The sequence below is a fragment of the Neophocaena asiaeorientalis genome, unplaced genomic scaffold (assembly GCF_003031525.2).
Source record: "Neophocaena asiaeorientalis asiaeorientalis breed wild unplaced genomic scaffold, Neophocaena_asiaeorientalis_V1.1 scaffold85, whole genome shotgun sequence".
NCBI lineage: Eukaryota > Metazoa > Chordata > Mammalia > Artiodactyla > Phocoenidae > Neophocaena > Neophocaena asiaeorientalis.
Window position 1 is genome coordinate 8795614 of NW_020174301.1, and position 19191 is coordinate 8814804.

Below are 19191 nucleotides of genomic sequence, written 5' to 3' on the forward strand. Positions count from 1 at the left end.
TCAAAAAGCCCTAGCTTGTGTTAAATGAAAATTCACATATGCTAGCCATAACGAAACAGATCAGCCAATCAGCCCCATATTAAAAAGAATGGCAACACCTGCTTGTGCCTAAGGCCAAAGTAAGAAAAAGCCAAGAGCCACTCTCAAGTCACTTACAGTTAAAAGGCTGCATTGACAGTAAGGCAAAAAGACAAGATTAGGAAAACAGACTTAACACAGTTCTTCAGATTAAAAGTGCATGCAGTATTAACTACTAGATACTTTTTATGATGATCCCGAGTCATCAAGGTTTAGTTCTATATTCAGTAACACTGTTTAAGAAAGGAAAAATATATAGTTTTTCATAGAATCATGTAAGTCTTCTGGACCTTAAAAAGACTTCAGAAACCCAGTACATGGTTAAGTAGCTTGCCAAAGAATATGTTGTAGAGTCAAAAGTAGAACTCAAGTTTGCCAGAAAGCAATCAAAAAGTTAAGTTTATCTTTTCAGTCACTTGGAAAATTCCAAAATGACTTTAAAAGGTGTTTCAGACATCAGTGGAATATAGAGAAATACCTTGACTAATGAAACAAGTTTCTTATAATCATTTATGTAATATTCAAATGAATGCTAATCATCTACAACAATAAAAACTATGTAAAATAAGTACTACAGAGAAAAGGAGGTTAACTTTAACAGTTAATCTTTTGCAAAACCTATCCTTAAGTCAACTTTCAAATCAGTTCTTATTTTACCTTGTTGGGCAATATCATGGTAGAGACGCTCTACTCTAGAATTGTTTCGAAGAAGGTCCAAACACTGTCTGTATGATTCCCACAGGAATTTAACCCATGGAGTTAAAAGTAATCTGTCTGTACGATCCTGAGTGTCTTCACCACTTACAGCACTTAGGAGAACACTACAAAAATATTTAAAAACATTGAAAACAATTTTAGACATGGTTTCCTACTTTGCCATATGATTAAAAAACCAAAACCAAAATTGATCATTATAAAATAGTTTAAATGTTTACTACAACTCTGGACACACTGTAAAGCTATCACTTAGTGCCAAAGTATTTGAATTCCCAACCTGTATTACAGCCATTTAAATTAGTATACACCCTCCTATCTGATGGTTTTAATTTTCCACCTTTATGAACTTTGAATAGTACATGACTTCTTAAGGATACCATACATTTAAAACTTCAAAGATAAGCATTCTTTCTAGCAAACATCTACTTCAAATGGGTATGATGGAGACACATGTAAAGAAAAACAGTGAGAAAAATTTACTTAGCAATTTAACCCACACACCTCTCAGGAGTTTGAATATTATCCAGATCTTCTATGTCTAAGACCATCTGCTGGGATTCTTCTTTAGCAGCTTCAGTTTTCTCCTCTGCCAATTTCAAGTATGCCCTAACAACATCCTCCAGAGATTTGATGTTCACCTAGACAAAATAAATAAATAAAACTTTCCCCAACAAACCATAAAATATTTTAAAAGCAAACTTTATGATATAAAACATAATAACTTTCAGAGGCAAACTCCTCTGAAAATTACTAAAAGCACTTAGGAAAACATAAAAACCCAGCTGTTCATACCTGTTGACAAATGTTCTTATACTGATATAAGCCTTCTTTAGCCAAGTGGCTCTTGCGAAGATCCACACAAAGTTCCAAGTATTTCAACATAATTGGCTCGTGTATCTTTTGCCATGTTCTATGTTTCTTACTTTTCATAACATCGTAAAGAACGTCCAAAGCAGGCTGCTTTTTGCCAACTTCAAGAAATTCTGGAAAAGTAATTCAGGAGAATTAAAATCAGTTATGTATTACTATATAAATGCCTAAATCTTGCTTTTTAATTTGGCTGTTTTAATTTCTGAACCTATTACCATCTCTTTTGAGGTCAAATTTATTTTATATTTTTTACATCTTTATTGGAATATAACTGCTTTACAATGGTGTGTTAGTTTCTGCTTTATAACAAAGTGAATCAGTTATACATATACATACGTTCCCATATCTCTTCCCTCTTGTGTTTCCCTCCCTCCCACCCTCCCTATCCCACCCCTCCAGGCGGTCACAAAGCACTGAGCTGATCTCCCTGTGCTATGTGGCTGCTTCCCACTAGCTATTTTACGTTTGGTAGTGTATATATGTCCATGCTACTCTCTCGCTTTGTCACAGCTTACCCTTCCCCCTCCCCATATCCTCAAGTCCATTCTCTAGTAGGTCTGTGTCTTTATTCCTGTCTTACCCCTAGGTTCTTCATGACATTTTTTTTTCTTCTTAAATTCCATATATATGTGTTAGCATACGGTATTTGTCTTTCTCTTTCTGACTTACTTCACTCTGTATGACAGACCCTAGGTCCATCCATCTCATTACAAATAGCTCAATTCTGTTTCTTTTTATGGCTGAGTAATATTCCATTGTATATATGTGCCACATCTTCTTTATCCATTCAGCCGATGATGGACACTTAGGTTGTTTCCATCTCCGGGCTATTGTAAATAGAGCTGCAATGAACATTTTGGTACATGACTCTTTTTGAATTATGGTTTTCTCAGGGTATATGCCCAGTAGTGGGATTGCTGGGTCATATGGTAGTTCTATTTGTAGTTTTTTAAGGAACCTCCATACTGTTCTCCATAGTGGCTGTACCAATTCACATTCCCACCAACAGTGCAAGAAGGTTCCCTTTTCTCCACACCCTCTCCAGCATTTATTGTTTCTAGATTTTTTGATGATGGCTCAAATTTATTTTTGACTTCTAAAGCTATGCCAAAATTATCCAAGGTAAAACAATGAAAAATTAATACTATCTCAAATATGACCTACAGGTAAAACTAGATTTCACTCAATTCCTCTGTACCAATTATATCTTTCTAAGATATTTTAAAGTTCCAGAAATTCAAGTCATGAGGGAAAACAATCTCCCCCTTGTACATGCAGAAAAATCAAGTATAACTTCGGTCACAATGATCTGCCTGATGAAATTTTTGTTAGTTTATGTTAAGACTTGAGGCAGAAAAAACAAGTTAGATTGACTTTTTTCCTTTACAATCTATTGACTGTGTGGGTCTATTTCTGGGCTCTATAGTTATCATTCTCTATTGATCTGTCTAGTCTTTTGCCAATACCTCACTGTCTTGATTACTGTAGCCATATAGAAAAGTCTTCAAATCAAGTAGGGTGAGTACTCCAACTTTGTTCTTCAGTATTGTGTTGGCTATACAACACCTTTTGCCTTTCCACATAAACTTCAGAATTAGCTTGTAGATACCTACAGAACAGCTCATGGGGACTTCCCTCGTGGCCCAGTGGTTAAGAATCCGCCTTCCAATGCAGGGGACGTGGGTTTGACCCCTGGTTCAGGAACTAAGATCCCACACGCCACAGGGCAACTAAACCCGAGCGCTGCAACTACTGAGGCTGCACGCTCTGGAGCCCACGCACCACAATGAGAGAGAAGTCCACATGCTGCAAGGAAAGATCCCACATGCTGCAACTAAGACCCAGCCAAATAAATAAAATAAATAAGTTTTAAAAAAAAATAGAAAGCTCACTGGGATCTCACTGAATCTATATAACAAGTTTGGAAAAACTGACAACAGTATTTACTCTTCCAATCCATGAGCACAGAATATCACTCCACTTATTTATCCCAGTCTAAACATGAGAAACATATTGAGACAAATCCCAGCTGAGAGAGAAAATACCTGACCAATACTGCTCAAAACCATCAAGGCCATCAACAAACCTAAGAAACTGTCACAACCAAGAGGAGCCTAAGGAGACAACTAAATGTAATGTGCTATCCTAGATGGGATCCTGGAATACAAAAGGGACATTAGGAAAAGCTGAGGAAATATGAACAAAGTATGGACTTTCCTTAATAACAATGTAACAGCATTGATTCATTAATTGTGAAAAATATACCACACAGATGTAAGATATTCATTAATAGGAGAATCTGTGTGTGGTGTATATGGGATCCCTCTGTACTATACGATAATTCTGTAAATCTCAAATTTCTAAAATTAAGTTTATTTTTTAATTGGGAAAGAAAAATAGAACGTAGAGCAAAGAAATGTATACTCTTAAAATTCACCACCTAAACCTGAAGGCATGTACATGGCAATATTTCAAAATCAGTTCCAATCTTAGGTATGTTGCTCGTTTTGAAACTCAATCAAAAGCAAAGTCTCCTCTATCACATTATTTCTGACCAAGGTTAAAATTTATATTTTTTCTCATCTTATTTTCTTTTGTACACTTAATAGACTAGGGGGTGGTATTTTTCTGGTTATGTTCAACTTAAAACTCAGTAACTGGCAAATTTCACACACAGAAAAATCTCTCCACTGAACATTTGAAAAATAAATTGGCAGAACTAAACACTAGTTTACACTATAAAAAACTTAAAACATCTGTTTTTTAAAATCATGTTTACCTTCCTCCTAAGGAAAAAAAAAATCCTTGACAAGAAATTCTTTTAAGTGTTAACCTAACAATGTATAACATTATCTAACATTAACTGTGCTAGGCAAACAGATAAAAATGTCTCTTATTTGGAGGATTTACTAGATCTACAGATTTAGTGAGTAACTCTGTTATTTCTTCTCCCAATTATCACATCTTTCAGGAATGCTGTTTCTAAACATTCCTTCCTCCCGGAAAGCTACAAACAATATTCCAACTCTAGTATATTAAAAAGCTTGCACAGGATAAATCACAAAACATACTGAACTTAGTATCTTTAACACAATATCCTACATCATCCCATATTATATCAAATCATATTCCTTACAGGCAAATGAATATAAACCCCTCTTCAATACTTCAACAGTCTCAACATCAAACCTGCCAATATGACAGAAAGGCCATTTTCAGTTGAGTCAATTTTATTACCTCCCCCCAAATAAATCCTACAAAATTAAACAAAGATGTAATACAACTAGATACTTTGTTGAAATAAGCCTTTTCTATTTTAAGGGGAGGACCTACCCATCTTCTTCCTGGAGCATGCACAGATTATTTTAAAATCCAACAGTACTTTAAATGCTTTTCAAAACTGACATACACAGTTTCTATCAGCCAAAAATTGGGGAGTAAATGTTTTTAAATTTATCCTTTACATTAAGAATATCACAGCAGCACACCAAAATGACCTATTATAACCTATTATATCCAATTCCCAAACTTATGCTGAGGATTTAAATCCTATACTACCATATATAAATACCGCCAACGCAATACAGATGTGGTGACAAAATATTAAACTGTCAAAAAATAATTCACTTTCCCAATATCTTATTTTTAACACCGCCAACGCATGATGTGGTGATAAAATATTAAACTGTCAAAAAATAATTCACTTTCCCAATATCTTATTTTTAAATTCGTGTGGTATCTTAATGTCATTTAAAAAAAACAAAGTCTTGTTCAGTGATACAACTAAAAGTACTTTTCATTTCCTCAACAGCCAGTCAAAATTTAGGATTCCAAATTCAATACTTTCAAACTCTGAAACAATAGTTTCATAAAAGCCAAAGCAAATGCATTAAAAAATAATTTTTCATAGGACCATCACCACCACCAAGAAAAAAAGGAAAACATGGATACCAGGCAAGGATGTTTTTAAAAGAAAACAATGAAATGGAAAGAAGTTTCTCATGATGATCCATGATGGTGAGTTCCTGTCTTTATCCTAACTGATATCTGAGGATATAGTTTAGATGATCCTCTGAATCATCTAATGAAGGGGAAAAAAAGTTTTTGAGGCTGGAAAAAACTATCACACACTAAAACCTCTACTGCAAAATTTACAGAAATGTTCATTTCCAGATTGATATTTTTGGAATAAAAATTAAAATCTGGAATTACCAACTATTACTAGGAGGGTGGGCATTCTGAGTTTACCTTTAGGACACCATGAATGAAACTATGTGTCTACCTATAAAGAAAAACTTTAGGTCAACCCTTCAATTTTACTAGTTTATTTGTGCACCGGACCAAGTAGATAAGCTATAATGTTACACAATTTGTAGGTTTATTAACAACTTCATTTTTAAGGCATTGGTTGTAGAGTGTAAGTTAAAAAGCTGTCACAGGGTCAGAAGCAACTGATTTGGCACTACTTAACAATATAAACCGGAAAAGGTCTTTTTCCAAATGATTCTGGGGAATGAATTTCTTGCCTGTAACTGCTGGGCCAAGTTCTCATTTTCCTGGATGATTGTTTTCCAATTGTTTCCAAAAATATTGCTCTGATAAACTATCCTACACTTAAATTTATTCATGTTTTATTAGGATAACATAATGGATGAGGTCCAGATGTGATTGAGATTACCAATGTTATAGATAAATGAGATTATTTCCATTAAAATAAAATGTGCTTTGATCATCCTATTTAAAGTTTTGTAAGCAGTGTCATTTGCCATCCACATTCTGCTCTTTGACACTAAAAGACAGGATCTCTCTGTTCACAGATCAAAGGTACAGAAATTACTACTTGAGAGGTAAGGCATCTCTACCATCCTACGCTCATCCTACAGTTTTAAAGGGGCCTTTTTGAAAAACTACATTAACAAAATTCAAGTTTCCACCTCCATCTCAGTGTCCCTTTCTCATCCTGCCTACTTTAATTTCTGACATTTTCCCCATATTGCCCTCCATGAATCAAATCTATTTCAACTTAGAAATTGTGAGAAAAGATTTAAGATTTGTTACATATCATATATCCCTTCTAATTTAAAAAAATTACTGACATATTAAGTTCATAAAAAGATTCAGAAGGGAGGAGCAAAGGAAACAGGCCTGAACACATCAAATGTGTAATATTTAGGCCATTGAGATTACAGGGCTTTAGCCAATTAACATGGGGGGAAAATGTCTGTTGGTCAAGCATTCTAAGGACTGTAAAACAGATCTGCAGAAGCAATTACAGCAGTAATTTCACCCAAGTCATTTGGTATGCCACAATATAATTCTCTAAGTTCAAAACATCAAAAAAAAAATTTTTTTCCCCTAACTTTGCTAGCTCATTTTGTAGGGTTAAATTTCCACCTCAATCTATTTTCTTTCCTATAAATTAATCAACATCTGTAAACTTCTTGCCTGTTCTGACTATTAGATGGAGAATTAAAATGGGTGATCAGATCAAAGTTGTAGTTTCAATTGTTTTTAAAACAATTACTCTATTCCACAGAATATGGCACTATCCTATTTCACAGACTGTTACTTCTCCCCGAAATTCTTACTTCTAGTTAAAATAACAAGCACGTGACAAACAGACCTCTGGTCGCGACAGATTATCAGTAGTATCAATTGTATGTACTGACTGAAATTGACCTTTTCCTAAGAGGATTTTCAAACAAACTAACAAAATAAGCTTCACAAGCATAAAAGCTTAACAGACACGGCATACCCACCTACAACATGGATAAGATCCAAAACTTGTTTGGATGGAAGAAGGGTGAAACTAAGAGCAATGAACGCCCTTAACACTTACAAACCCTAAATAAAAAAGTGTTTAAAAACCAGAGGCACGTATAATACATTTGCACCCCCATAATGCCAACGTAATAAAAGCCTCTTGAATAGACCGGTACAAGCACAATGTTTCCCAGAAGCGCCATAAGTTTTCCCATAAGTACACGTAAATAAAAATCGCAAGTAGCAGCGCCGTAGTGAAAAAATCGACTGATCTGGAAGAGACCTTAGTTTTAGGCTCCTAGTTCAACAACTAACTCCCAGAGTGACCTTGGGCAAACCAGACTCCCTAGGCCTCACTTTCGTTATCTTTGATAGAGAACTTGAACTCCCTCTTACAGTATTAACTCTGTTCCAACTTCCTGTGATTCGGAGTAGGCTTCTGAGCTGCCAATAATCAATGCCAGAAAAAATAGGAAACGGGTTAAATGGGTCAGAGTCCCCGAAGCGGAGATAGTGGTCAGAGGAGAGGGTAAGTGGACCCTGACCCCGCAAAGCGCGGGGCTGGATTCGGGGGGTGCCGAGCTGTCTGCGGGAGGGCCGGAGGTGGGACTGCCCGGCTCCGGGCCCGGCGGGAGGTGGAGCCGAGGTTCTGGCGTGCATTGTCCCCGGGAGGGAGCCATGTTTCCTCCTCCCCGGCACTCCCAGATGGCGGCCGGGGGCGCGGGGCCGAAGCTGAAAGCCCCGTGGTCTGGAGGACCAAGCGGAGGCGGGCGGGAGGGAGAAGCTCGGGCCCGGGTAGGCCTGTCTCGGGAGCCGCGGCCCCGAGACCCACCCGGCGGCGGCGGCGGGAGGGACGGGCCCTCGAGCGACGGTTCCCTGCTCCGCGCCTCCCACCCCCCCCGTCGGTTGGAGTGAGAAGGGACACCATGCCCAACCACGGCCTGAGTCGGCGGCGGGCAAGCCGCATCGGCCTCCTGTGCAGCCGCAGCTGAGCGGCGAAGCAGCGAGAAGCTGGCCCGGGCGCCTCGACTTCCGAGGCCTCGGGCCGCCCAGTCCGGCGCGCCCTGATCCCCTACTCACCGTTGGCGCGTTTGAGGGCATTTTCCGGCCTCTGGAAATAGGCCGGCATCTTGGCGGCAGGCTCAGCTCACCCGGCGTCAGCGAACTCCTTAGGGGCCCGGGCTAGGAGAGGAGACGAAGGGATAGCAGCGCAAGGCTCCACGCGCCTCGCCAGCAGTAACCCGCGCCCAGCCGGCCAGAGACGGAAAGGAAAGGGCCACGTGACCCCCGCGCGGCGGCACCGCCGCCGCCTAGGCCCCGGATGTAGGGGCGGGCCTTCGCCCGCGCACCGCCCCTCCTCGCGCGCAGGCGCGTTGGCCGCACGCCTGCCGGCTGACGTGGCGCCGGCCGAAGTCTTCCTAGCTCTCTGGCTGCACCTGGGGACTCCGCGGGGAAATGTTAGAGAGCCGGTTCTCCGCCACCTCACTCTTCGAGCGACAATCTGGGTGGGAAAGGTGAGATTTGGGTCAGAGCTTCTGTCTGGCGGGAAGGCACAGATTCTTCTTTTAACATGACTTGTGCGGAGTCATACAAAGTTAACTGTCAGGTCCCATCCGCCTAGAGAATGTCCTGGCTTGACTGAGTTAAAATGCCGAATTTATTCATTTAACACAGATGCTTTGAGCAGGTATCGTTAGGGCCAGCGATGTTCACCACTGGAGATAGTGGTGACCTGTCACAGCCCGGACTAGTATGGGGAGGAGGGTTGTAATAAGTAACTTAAACAAATAAGCAAGCTTATTTCATATCTAGGTAAAATTTTAAAATTGGGGACACAGAGATTGCCTGGGCCCTCAGAGATAGATGAGTACACAATGAGGGTCAAGATAGGATCTTTTCTGGGCCTGGAGAAAAGCATAAATACTTGCTGTTGATTAATGCTCAGTAGAAAACAAGCAACCTAAGTATACTAAAAGCCACTCAGGAAGTGGCAAACGGAAGTAATCAGGGTGATAAAGGTTTTTTCCCTAATCAAGCTACTTTTGTACTATATATGACTGGATAATTTCTCTAATACAGTGTTTTGGAGGGCTTTTCTGACTTGAGTGGAATAAATATGATTCTCAAAAAAACAGTTGTTGGGCTTCCCTGGTGGCGCAGTGGTTGAGAGTCCGCCTGCCGATGCAGGGGACACGGGTTCGTGCCCTGGTCTGGGAAGATCCCACGTGCGGCGGAGCGCCTGGGCCCCGTGAGCCGTGGCTGCTGAGCTGCGCGTCCGGAACCTGTGCTCCGCAACGGGAGAGGCCACAACAGTGAGAGGCCCGCGTACCGCAAAAAAAAAAAAAAAACAGTTGTTAAGGGCACAACTGAAGTACTACATTATACATATTTGCAACATAATGTCTTACAGTTTTAAAACAAGTATAACGTTTTACAGTTTACTGAAATGCTTTCACATTCATTGTTTTGTTTACAAGAATGCTGTAATGAAGGTATTTATAATGACGAACATAATAAATTTCAGGGGTAAACCAAGGTTCACATTTATACATTCGTTCAACAAACTACGTCATATTATCAACAAACCATTACTATGTGCCAGGCTGAGGAGGTAAATACCCCATAGGTAGGTACACAGCAGTTGAGCAGGACAGACTTGGTTCCTGCCTTCTCATACTTTGCAGTCTAGAGAGAGGAAGATTTGAACGCTCATCGGAAGCTCCGTGGAGGGAATTCCTTGGCAGTACAGTGGTTAGGACTCCGTGCTTTCACCACCCAGGGCCTGGGTTCAGTCCCCGGTCAGGGAACTAAGATCCCACAAGGCTGAAAAAAAAAAAAGAAGCCACGTGGAAACGGAGACACCACTCCAGTCCAGGCCCCCATTGTCTCTCTAGGCCCATCTCTCCGCACACTCAGTGTCTTTTCAGTGCCCGAAACAGCCGTCTCCTACCTCCAACCCAGCGCATGCCATCACTTCACTTGGAAATTCACCACTGCCCATTCCTTGCTCTGGCAACAATCACCTATACACGTCACTTCTGCCAGGATTCTTCCCTGGCCCCCAGATAAGTTTAGGTGCCAAGGCATTGAGCGCCAGTAACATCCTCTCTTAACACTGACCATACTTCAGTGTAATTACTTGCAGACTGTAAGTTCAGAGAGGGGAAGGACCATATTTGTGTTGTTCACCACTGTATCCCCAATGCCTGGCAAGGCATCAGGTAGACAAGATACTCTCAAAAAATGCTGGAGAGAGAAATGAATAAATCCTTACATAAATATTTATATAATACATTTTCCTACCTTACACATGGGGAGGTAACAAGTTTAAAGGCCAATGTGTGTCACGCTTCATTCATAGAGCATCTGCCCATCTACACGGAGCGCTCGATATCCCTAAGCCTCAGCATGCAAATAGTAAAGAAGAAACAAGAATGTTCTTCACCCAAAGCTCCTAATGGCACTGATTCTGAACCTCCAGTTGTGCCAAAGTTCACTCATGATTTTCTGAGGTCAGTGCTCAAAGATACCATGCTTTCCTGCACATATATATACCGCCCCTCCCCAACTCCCCCCGCACTGTTACCTGACTAACTCCTGCTAGTACTTCAAGCTTCAGCCCAAAGGCTTCCTCTGCAAAGCCTTTTCTGCCAGCGGGGGCCCTACCCAACTTCCCCTTTGCCTGTGCTCTTTGTTCAGGCCACCGTTAACTCCATCGCTGGGGCCAGCCCTGAGCACTCTGCTGCCCCTGCCACCTTGTCAAGGGGTGGCTGTGTTCCTCCATCAAACCACTGGTGCCTGGAGGTAACCAGTGACCGACTAGCTCTTCCCACTAGCTACTTCCAGAGCGTGCTCTCTCTCTTTCTCTCTCCTCCCTTAAATTCTGAGTTTTGACATTCATGCCATCAGTCTAGGCCACATGTGATTCCTCCGCACTGCAGTCCTCTACAGGCATCTTCAGAACCCAGGTCACATTCCCTCATTCCTTGGCTCTTAGTTCTGGCTCCCTGTCACTCTCTCCAACACCACCATCGTAATGATTCGTGTGCTCTATACCCTTGTATCAGTAAATGATCCTGGCCACCTGGCCTTCACTATGTGTCCTCTACCTGAGCTCAGCCACTCACACATGGTGATACCCTAGAGTCTAGACCAAGAGTCAGCACACTTTTTCTATAAAGGGCCAGGTAGTAATTATTTTAGGCTTTGCAGGTCAGGAAGCAATGTCTTCAATTATTGGAGCAACTGTTCTTACTAAAAGGATAATAGTCTTTTTTTTTTAATGTATTTTAAAATGTGAGAAAGCATTCTTAGCTCAAGGCTGTATAAAAACAGGCAGCAGGCCAAATTTAACCCACAGGCCATAGTTTGCTGACCCCTAACCCAGACCTTGTCACACTAACTGTCTCAGTTCCCAAATCTTGTTTTCAAACATCTTATTTTCTGGCCACCACCACCTATGGTTAATTCTATCAGATCACAACTTGAACAACCCTACTGCCTGACTGGGACCTGCAATCCATTCATCAACTGTACTTCCTTTTCGCTGCTCTCATCCCTCTTGTCCTCTGTTTCCTCCAGATGCAACTTGGACTCCATCATTTAGTTATTTTCTTGCTCAGTTCTCCCTTTATTCTACCCCAAACCCTGGCCAACCCAACACTCCACCCACTCCTTGCCTAGAGCCTAATGTGACTGGAGAAGAATGCACAGCCATGTCGACAAGTCTCACTTTAAGTTCACGACCACCAGCCTCAGCAAGCACTGTGTTGCTGTTCAGCCACCCTACTCCACTTCTCTGGGCCACACTCCCACTCTCCCAGAGGACTAGTTCATACTTTTTCCCCTCTCTAATTATCCAGTACGTCCTTTCTCTACTCTCAGCCGATGGCCAAAACAGTGGAAAAATTAGAGAACTTTGGCACTCCGCCATCTACCACCCATCTTCATCTGTGCTCAGACCCTCTGCCTTCCCTCCTGTTACTCTCCATCCACTATCCTATCTAGAGCCAGCCCCTACCTACCAATACGTTGGATTCCATCTCCTCTCACACACACAGGTGATCACTGCATCCTCCTTGAAACACTGTCTTCATTTGGCTTCCAGGATCACCCTTTCCTGATTTTCTTCCTACCTCTCTGTCTGCTCCTTATCTCTCTGACCTCTAAGGTTGAAAAGTTCCAGGGCTCAGCTGCTGGACCTCTTCCCTTCTCTAACTACCTTCATCTCTTTGTTCTAGCTCGTGCTTCTAGGTACTTTCGCAGTATGCATCTTTGCCATAGGCATCTTTGCTGCAAGTGTTTTGGCTCCAAATGTTTTTTGCCACATAACTAATTGGCCTTAGGCAATTTTGCCCTAAAAGATAAAATAACGAAAGGTAAAAGAGGGACCTCATCTGTCAGCTCGATAAAGACATCCATAATATCACTAACCGGAAGAAATGCTAATACATTTCAACCAGTTGAAACCAAACTGTCAACCAGTTATTATATCCTTCATAACAAAATTGTCTTACAGCCAATTAGTTATGCAGTGGAAATGCTTGTTTATGGCAAAGGTACCCAACACGCTAGCTCATAGCTTTAGAAATCACATCTGTGCTTATAAGTTACAAAATTGTATCATCAGCACTTGATCTCTCCCCTGAAAGCCCGTCTCACATTCATTAAATGTTTGACACACAACGTACACCCAGCCTGTCCCAAACCAGACTCTGGGTCTCTTCTGGCTCCAACCTGTGCCTCCTGCCATCGTCCCCCAGTGAACCATTACAACCCCTTTCTTCTGGTTGCTTAAGCCATAAAAGTGTTGGAGACATCCTCGACTCCACTTTTTCTGTCATATCCCCATGTCCAGTCAACCCATCAACAAATCCCACATGTGCTACCTCCACAGCTATCACGCTGATCCAAGTGACCATCATTTCTCATCTGGAGTGTATAAGAACCTGCTAGCTTGTCTTTCTCTTTTCACCTGGCTCCCTTCTCTTTTTTCTCCACTTAGCAAGGAAGGGGATCCTTTTAACACAAAAGTGAGGTGATCATGTCAGTCTCCTAATGAAGACCCTCTTGTGGCCCCCAGATCACCCTGTGAAAGTCAGTCCTTATAATGGCCTACAAGGCCCTACACAATCCCTTCCTTTCCCTTGTCCCTCCCATGCGACGCCAGTGTCACCTTTTCAGTGCTGTCTTCCCTCACCTCTTTAAAGTAGTAATAGCCTCCCTTCTTCCCATACAGCACTTCCTAGCACGCTTCTCTTCTTTATTTTCCTCCGTAGCATTTATTTCTTTATCATCATTTGATCCCTGATATATTTTATGAGTTTCTTTCTTTATTGTCTACTCCTCTAGAATATAAGCTTGATGAGGGCAGGGATTTGTCTGTTTTGTTCAAATGCTATATCTGCAGCACCAGTAAGAGTGCCCTGCACAGAGTAAGCACTTAATAAATCTTCGTCGAAGAAATGACAATTGGTTAAAGCAAGCCTCCTATATTAGAATTGCCCGTCCGCATGTTGGTCTCCTCTGTGACCCTGGAAGTGCTTTGAAGGTAATGATTGGGACCATTAATCTTTGTGTCTGGACAGTGCCTGGCTCACGGTCACACCTAAGCACCTTGGTGGTTCCAGCTGCACGATAACAAACTAGGTCCAAAACCTCACAGCCTTGAATTCCTAACCATGAAAGTGTCTAACCGGGGTTGGAAAGCTTTTAGGCAGTGGGGTGCCAAAGGCAAACGTGGGGTACACTGTGCTTGTGCCAGACAGTTCTCACTGAGCCTTTGGGTTCTGCACATTTAAAGCAGGAAGTTGGAATGCAAATTCAGTTGAGTATACTTTTTAGCAGAAACCTGTCCTGGCAATATACTGTTATTTGTTGGGTAAAATGCATCTTACTCTCAGGAGCCTTCAATTAATATTCTGCTTGCCTCTAGAAGAAGGCTGAGGGAAGAAGAAAGAGGGGCTTGTTTGTGGGAATTGGCACACGTGCTCACACGTGCCATTGTTGGCACGCCATGAAGCCCAGCTCCTGCTTGGGGATTGAGGAGATTATGCCCAAAGCTACACAAACCAACTACAGCCAAGGAAGCAGAATGAGTAAGATACTGTGCATAGTGGTTTTGGGTGTGGTTTGAAACGGGGCTTCTCTGTGAAATGTGTTAAACATGATTAGAAGGAACCCTAGAACGTGTGGGCTTTCATCCTGGGTTTGTGGATGTTAGACTGTCTTCACATGGACCTTTTCATTGTGCTCTCTTCTCAGGGAGCAGCTAAAATAGCCCCTCCTCAGAGAACCCTTTCCTGACCACCCAATCTAATCTAAAGACCAGCCTGTTTTAATTCTCAGAGGAGCAGTCAGCACTAACTGGGAGTTTTCTTTGTTTCCTTGGTTACTGTCTGTCTTAACATACTAGATGGTAAGCTCTAAGAGGCCAAGTTCATCTTGTTCACTGCTGTATCTCCAACTCCTGGAACTATTGCCCAGCACAGGGCAGGCATTCCATAAGTATGAGATGTGTGAATAAATGAAGGAATGGAGACTGTGGTAGACAGACTTCCAAGACTCTTTCTCAGTGGTGCACACATCCTGTTTAATGTCTGGAACTGTAGGTGTGATGGTGTATTACTTCTGTGAGTAGGTTTGTTATATGTCACAGTTGACTTTAAGAAGGGGAGATTGGGGCTTCCCTGGTGGTCCAGTGGTTAAGACTCCACCTGGTTGAGGAACTAAGATCCCACATCCCCCCCAAAAAAGGGAGGGGGACATCATCTGGGTGGGCCTAACCAATCACATGAGCCCTTTAAATCTGGGTGTAGAGGTCAGAGGCAGAGGAAGTAAGAGATTCAAAGCATGAGAAAGTATACGGAGGGAGCCACAGAGCGAAAAACTGCGGGCAGCCTCTAGGAGCTGAGAGCAGTCCCCCAGCCAAAAGCCAACCAGTGAATGGAGGCCTCAGTCCTATAACTGCAAGGAACTGAATTCTATCAACAACTTGGATGAGCTTGGAAATAGATTCTTCCCCAGAGCCTCCAGAAAGGAATGCAGCCTGGCAAGACCCTGAACAGAGACCCAGCCACACAAATCTACAGAACTGGGAGCTAATAAATGGGTGTTGTTTTAAGCCACTGCTGGTGGTAACCTGTTACATAGCAAGAGAAAACTAATACAGAGAACTTAACAGTTTTCTCCGTATTAACTCACAGAGAAAAAAGAATGAAACACTATGGAGTCTTCGCTTTGCAGGAAGTGAAAACCAAGGTACAACTCAATGGAGAAAAAGGGCAAGACTGTGTAAGGTGTAACTATAAAAATTCAGACAGGTCTAGCGAAAGCCTCATGAGAGCTTTGAGACTCTCTGAGACTATGAACAAGTTACCATACTCCACATTGGTATTTTTTTTTTTTTTAATTTTATTTATTTATGGCTGTGTTGGGTCTTCGTTTCTGTGCGAGGGCTTTCTCTAGTTGTGGCAAGTGCGGGCCACTCTTCATCACGGTGCACGGGCCTCTCACTATCGCGGCCTCTCTTGTTGCGGAGCACAGGCTCCAGATGTGCAGGCTCAGTAATTGTGGCTCACGGGCCTAGTCGCTCTGCGGCATGTGGGATCTTCCCAGACCAGGGCTCGAACCCGTGTCCCCTGCATTGGCAGGCAGATTCTCAACCACTGTGCCACCAGGGAAGCCCCACATTGGTATTTTTAGAACTAGGGGCATGTTACATTTCCTAGGGAGCTAGGATTATGAATACATCTCAGTTATTCCTATGAGCACGCCAGTTTTGGAGTTAGTTGTGGCTTCAAACCACAGCTTTGCCATTTTACTTGACATTTGGCAAGTAATCTCTCTGAGCCTCAGTTTTATCAACTGCGGAATAAGCATGATGAGGTTGTTGTGAGGTTGAGTGAGATACTATGTGTATCGTTCTTAGCACCATCCCTGACACAAGCTCTCTAGAAATCATTTCCACGTATATGCAAGACGGATAAAATAATCAATGCTTGAAATATTCACAGGCTCTTTCTGCCCCCTCAACTGCTAAACTATTCTGATGATGACTAATGAGCGTTTCCCCATTTCCTTCCCCCTGTTTTCCACATCCTGTATTCGGGACAGGAAGTAATCAGTCAGGAGGACAGCTGGAGAAGTTGGGTAGGAGATTCAAGTAGGAAGGGGCTTAGATGAGAGACAGAGGGATAATAGAGGGGTGGGAAAAAAGGCTAATGGGGGAAAAAAGGAAAGAGGAGAGAAGATGAAGGTAACAGAAAGAGTTATTTCTAAGGAGAGTGGAGAGAGATATGAGAACCTGTGCCAGATGAATGAGAGAGAGAGTTTACAAAAATACAAGGGAGTCTGTGCCGACATAAATACGTGATTGAATAAATAAATTGAGCAAATAGAGAAATTTCCCATGGAGAAGAATTCCACATAATTTATATAGATACTTTGCCCTCAAGAGAGTGGAGCACATAAGCCTCCACTCCTTAAGTGTCAGCTGTGCATAGTGACTTCTATCCAAGAAGAACAGTATAGAAAAAGGAGAGAGGGAGTGACTTTACAGGGGAGAAACCCAACACAACCTCAGCCAGGTGATCAAGGTGTCATACGATGAGATGAGAACTGCACTTGACCACTGTGGTCTTCCTCCTGCTAAATGCAAAACCCAGTCTTTTTTTCTTTTTTTGCGGTACACGGGCCTCTCACTGTTGTAGCCTCTCCCGCTGCGGAGCACAGGCTCCAGACGCGCAGGCTCAGCAGCCATGGCTCACGGGCCCAGCTGCTCCGCGGCATGTGGGATCTTCCCGGACCAGGGCGCGAACTCGCGTCCCCTGCATCGGCAGGTGGACTCTCAACCACTGCACCACCAGGGAAGCCCAAAACCCAATCTAACCGTGAGAAAAACATCAGACAACTCCTAACTGAAAGACAGTTTATAAAATACCTGGCCACTACTCCTCAAAACTGTCAAGGTGATCAAAAACAAGGAAAGTCTGAGAAACTGTCACAGCCAAGAGGATCCTAAGGAAACATCCTCAGTAGAAACCTGAAACAGAAAAACTCATTAGGTAAACATTAAGGAAGTCTGGATAATATATAAACTTCAGTTACTAATGTATCAACATTGGCTCCATAGTTGTGACAAATGTACTATACATTTTTTTTTAATATTTATTTATTCATTTGGCTTGCACCGGGTCTTAGTTGCGGCATGTGGGATCTTTTTAGTTGCAGCATGTAGGATCTAGTTCCCTGACCAGAGATCAAACCTGGGCCCCCTGCATTGGGAGCATAGAGTCTTAGCCACTGGACCACTAGAAAAGTCCCACAAATGTACTATACTGAAGTAAGATGTTAATAATAGAAGAAATCGGGTAGGGAGTATATGGTAACTCTCAGTATTATTGCAACTTTTCTGTAAATTGAAAACTGTTCTAAAACAAAACATTATCCCAGATTTCAGTACCACATTTTTTAATTAAAAATAATACAATAAAATGTTTAAAAATATGAGAGAAAAGGAATTTTAAGACATATTACTGTAGGTAATGAATTCTGTCATCTTTAATGCTCTTTGAAAAATGCAAATAAGGATCGGAATTAATTTTAATTGCATTTTCCTTACTGAAATGTTTCTTTTAATGCAACAATGTTTCTTTTAAGGCTCCAAAGCTGGGCTACCTGGGGCCTAGGATCTATTCAGGTTCCAATATTAGCATCCTAAAATGTTGGAGAACACAAGAAGGATGACTTCCTCTTGGGAATGTTCTGGAAGTCTCGAATAGCCTGGAAGCCAGTTAACCATCAAGACAGAGTGTCAGGGCAGTTGACTGAATCCCCTTCCAGAAGTGACTTTCCAGTCCCCTGGCAGGCCTGGAATCCCTTAAAAGAGCTGCCACCCCGGGCTTCCCTGGTGGCGCAGTGGTTGAGAGTCCGCCTGCCGATGCAGGGGACGCGGGTTTGTGCCCCAGTCCGGGAAGATCCCACATGCCGCGGAGCGGCTGGGCCCATGAGCCATGGCCGCCGAGCCTGCGCTCCGCAACGGGAGAGGCCACAGCGGTGAGAGGCCCGTGTACCTCAAAAAAAAAAAAAAAAGAGCTGCCACCCCAAAGAAGCTCCTGGCTGACTACATGCCTAATCTCTGATTAAATCCAGTTATGGAAACAGAGGAAAAGAAGAGCCACACTTGGCTCACAGGAGCCTGGGCATTGGAACATCTGTGGAAAATATTGGGTCCCTTATCCACATACACAGACAGTTCGGGCATTTTCCAAATCCACATCAGTGCCAACAACTTCTTTATCTTTTCCTGGGGAGCAAGGAGCTGGCTGCACAAACCAGTCATAGCGGGCCAGAGACTGTCACCCTTAGAAAAGCCTGCCAGGAAGGTAGGCCCTTGGCTGGTGTCAGGAACTTGGATTTCGGGATCACTCCCACCATTCCCAGAATTGATAAGAGTGACCAACTATGCCTAAACTATTCGTACACACAGTGGGGTTCATGCTGAACACCTGGTTCCTTGTGAGAGGCTGGAATTTTGGTATGTGCTGGGCAGAAGTTGCCTACGTGACCGGCACCTTCAATAAAAACCTTGAGTCTCTAATGAGCTTCCCTGGTCAACAATATTTCATATGTGCTGTCACAACTTGTCGCTGGAGGAATCAAGTGCATCCTTTGTGACTCCACTAGGAGAGGACTCTTGGAAGCTTGGGCCTACTTTGCTCTGAACATCAGCCCCTGTGCCTTTCCCCTTTGCTATTTGGCTTT

General features: G+C 42.7%; 1 protein-coding gene across 1 annotated transcript in view; it reads right to left on the minus strand.

The window, feature by feature from the left end:
• Window positions 1–8700, minus strand: part of EIF3A (eukaryotic translation initiation factor 3 subunit A) — a 33503-nt gene extending 24803 nt beyond the window's left edge. Inside the window, exons 1-4 of the mRNA XM_024755966.1 lie at window positions 8509–8700; window positions 1588–1778; window positions 1297–1433; window positions 736–899 (exon numbers count right to left, since the gene is read on the minus strand). Of these exons, the coding sequence (XP_024611734.1) occupies window positions 736–899; window positions 1297–1433; window positions 1588–1778; window positions 8509–8557 (541 nt within the window). The 5' untranslated portion in view covers window positions 8558–8700. The remainder of the gene's footprint in view (window positions 1–735; window positions 900–1296; window positions 1434–1587; window positions 1779–8508) is intronic.
• Between the last annotated feature and the right edge of the window lie 10491 nt (window positions 8701–19191).